Source organism: Notothenia coriiceps, unplaced genomic scaffold (genome assembly GCF_000735185.1).
Source record: "Notothenia coriiceps isolate Sejong01 unplaced genomic scaffold, NC01 NC01_scaffold00030798, whole genome shotgun sequence".
Taxonomy (NCBI): Eukaryota; Metazoa; Chordata; class Actinopteri; order Perciformes; family Nototheniidae; genus Notothenia; species Notothenia coriiceps.
In genome coordinates, this window is record NW_011363499.1 from 3,033 (window position 1) to 5,873 (window position 2,841).

The window sequence follows — 2,841 nt, forward strand, 5'->3', positions numbered from 1 at the left end:
GGATAGATGGATGGATAGATAGATAGATGGATAGATGGATGGATGGATGGATAGATGGATGGATGGATGGGTAGATGGATGGATGGATGGAGAGGTAGAGTTACCAAGAGTCGACCATAAACTTATTTCTAAGGACATTTGTTTATTTTTCTTTGGATTTGTTGTTTATTCCAAATTGTCATCGTCTGTATTCTTCGCTCTTCTCTTTTTAGCTTAATATTTGCCTGTTAGAATTTATACAATACGTACATTGTGTGTAAGATGTTGGCGTTTAATGTGATCTAAAAAATGCCTTTAGGAAGATGATGTTATGTGAAAGATAAAAACCAAGAGGCCATCAGATTACACCTTAGAGGTCCCAAAATAAATGAAAACATGTATTCATAAAATGTCTCAGAGACTTTACTCTCCTCCTCTCTCTTCTCTCAGGCTCTGGAGATGGAGGTCTCAGATCACCTGAAGGCTCGATCAGTGATGAGCGACAAGCTGAAGAGCAAACAGAAGGAGGTGCAGAAAGCTCTGAAGACTCTGGACCAGGAGGTGAAACTCAGGTGAGGAGGACGTCATCTAAAAGCTTTGAATGTGTAGATTGCACAGAGACATCATTTCCTTTCCTTGGGACCTTTCCTTAGCATTAAAGAGAACTCGCTGCTCCATAGTTTGAGTTTCTCCTTTCTTATAAAAGACCTGTAGTGTTTTTGACTTTTTATTGTAATTATCCAGAATATTTTATAATGTTTAGTTTATATTGTTCAGATGTGATATAATATATTAAAATGTTTCATTTTATTTTTAATTGTCAATTCTCTTTTCCACTTTAAGTATTGTACTATAAAGTCTGAACATACTTCTGTGACGAAGGAATTTCCCCAAATTGGGATCAATAAAGTATCTCTGTCTGTCTGTCTGTCTGTCTGTCTGTCTGTCTGTCTGTCTGTCTGTCTGTCTGTCTGTGTGTGTCTGTCTGTCTGTTTTTGTTTGACTGTGATCTCATATATTTGTGCAGGAAGGAGAAGCTGCAGGAGGCTCACCAGCTGCAGCTCTTCAAAGCCAACCAGCGCCTCCTGCTGGAGTGGAGTGTGAAGCAGAGCGGTGAGATGGCAGAGAAAGGGCTTCCCAAGACCAGAGCTGAGGCAGAGCGGCTCATCGTGGAGCATCAGGACTGGAAGGTGAGCGATATAGCAAGAGCAGGGGGGTCCAAACCTACACATACAGAACAATATACGAAGGGCTGGGCCACTCACTAGAGGTATATGGCCTCATAAGTTCAGTTATAAGTTGCAAAATCAATCAAATGTAGGTAAATAATGCTCGTGAGTGTTGGCAGCTCATCCCTTAAAACATAAGCTTCAGATTGATTATAATAAGGAGAAATATGAAGGGTGTATTTCAAGCTTGTTATGTAATGAAGTTATTGTTTTGTTTTGTATCAACTAAGATATGATTGAAAATGTTTCCAACTTTAATTGATTGAATTTAATTGAGAATTGGGCTCTTATTAACACATGAATACTGTGATATATTTTTACATAATAGTAAAATGTATCGCAAGCACAAGTTTCATTTGTTGGCCATATTTCCTTTTGAATTAGCTGAGGGCCGTTTCAAAATGGGCTGCGGGCTGCATTTGGCCCCTGGGCCGTAGTTTGGACACCCCTGACTTAGTTGATACAGTAGGATTAAATTTGAGTGTGTTTCTGTTTCGTCAGACGGAGATCGACGCCCGTGCCGAGCGCATCGACTCCGTGCGGGACTTCGGTCTGGGTCTGATCCGGTCGGGGCACGGTTTGAAGGCAGAGATCCAGAAGGCTCTGAACCAGCTGGAAGAAGCCAAATCTGGACTGGGCCGAGCGTGGCTGAACCGAAACACGACGCTGGAGCAGGCTCGCACCCTGCAGGTGAGGAGATTCACTTTCATACAATAGATTAGACATTCAAATGAACTTCGAACCTGCAGGAACTTAGGTCACACTCAAATGATTTCATTGTTAGCTAATCAGGGACATGGTAAATATTAATTGATATGCTTAATAATAATTTTGACAGTACTTGATATTTAAAAAATGTAATCTACTGCTGCCTTAACATATATTTAAGCAATAGCTCATGACAGGCCGTAGTATATGCTCATTATATCACAGCTAAGAGGCGTGGTTCGGCCCAACGCAAAGCGGTTACCAAGTGTGGCAATATCAAATAAAAATACACACTCCAATTTAAATAGTTTTTATTAGTAAATAATGATGTTCAAAATAAAATAGTCCCTCCGTTGCCTTCTGCACAAAACATGCGAGGTGGTTGCTATGCAACAACACTAACAGCTAGCGAACATATTAGACAGAGAGCGTTGATCCATTATTTGGTTGTTTATTTACATTAATGTGTATGTTGCTGTTTATTGTGCATCCACTGAAAAACTGTCCAGCATCAGTAGCATGGCTTACGTGGTCACTTGTATAGGTTGAGGTTGTTCGTAGGCTGTTGCTTGGCGTGGCGAGAATATTGCTCCACTTTCTCCGGTCCCCGAGATTGGGCTTCCAGTAGCTCTGGAGAGAGCTTTCGCACCTGTGGCCACTAACGGTCATCTTTTCTCCGCTTTGTTTCAAGACCCGCATCAGAAAGCTTTTGAATGGTGGTACTTTTCCAGTTGGTCTACCTGCTCTTCACGTAGCTCTGCATGTCGTCGTTTAGGTGCTTTTTTTTCTGGAGATAGGCACTGCTCAATCCACTCCTCCATAGTAAGATCCCCCCGGAGGTCGAAGTTCACCTTAAATGCTTCCATCTTAAAGTGGACATATCATGCTATATTTGAACAATATATTGTAGGGCCAAACCTATATA

General features: G+C 41.3%; 1 protein-coding gene across 1 annotated transcript; it reads left to right on the forward strand.

Annotated features, from left to right (window-relative positions):
• Positions 1–429: 429 nt before the first annotated feature.
• LOC104959704 (spectrin alpha chain, erythrocytic 1-like) lies at positions 430–1,925 on the forward strand (the record flags this gene model as incomplete). The annotated part of the gene is made up of 3 exons (XM_010787604.1): positions 430–551; positions 1,007–1,169; positions 1,710–1,925. Coding segments are annotated over 3 exons (501 nt in total), but the record flags the coding sequence as incomplete, so codon positions are not given.
• Positions 1,926–2,841: the final 916 nt, after the last annotated feature.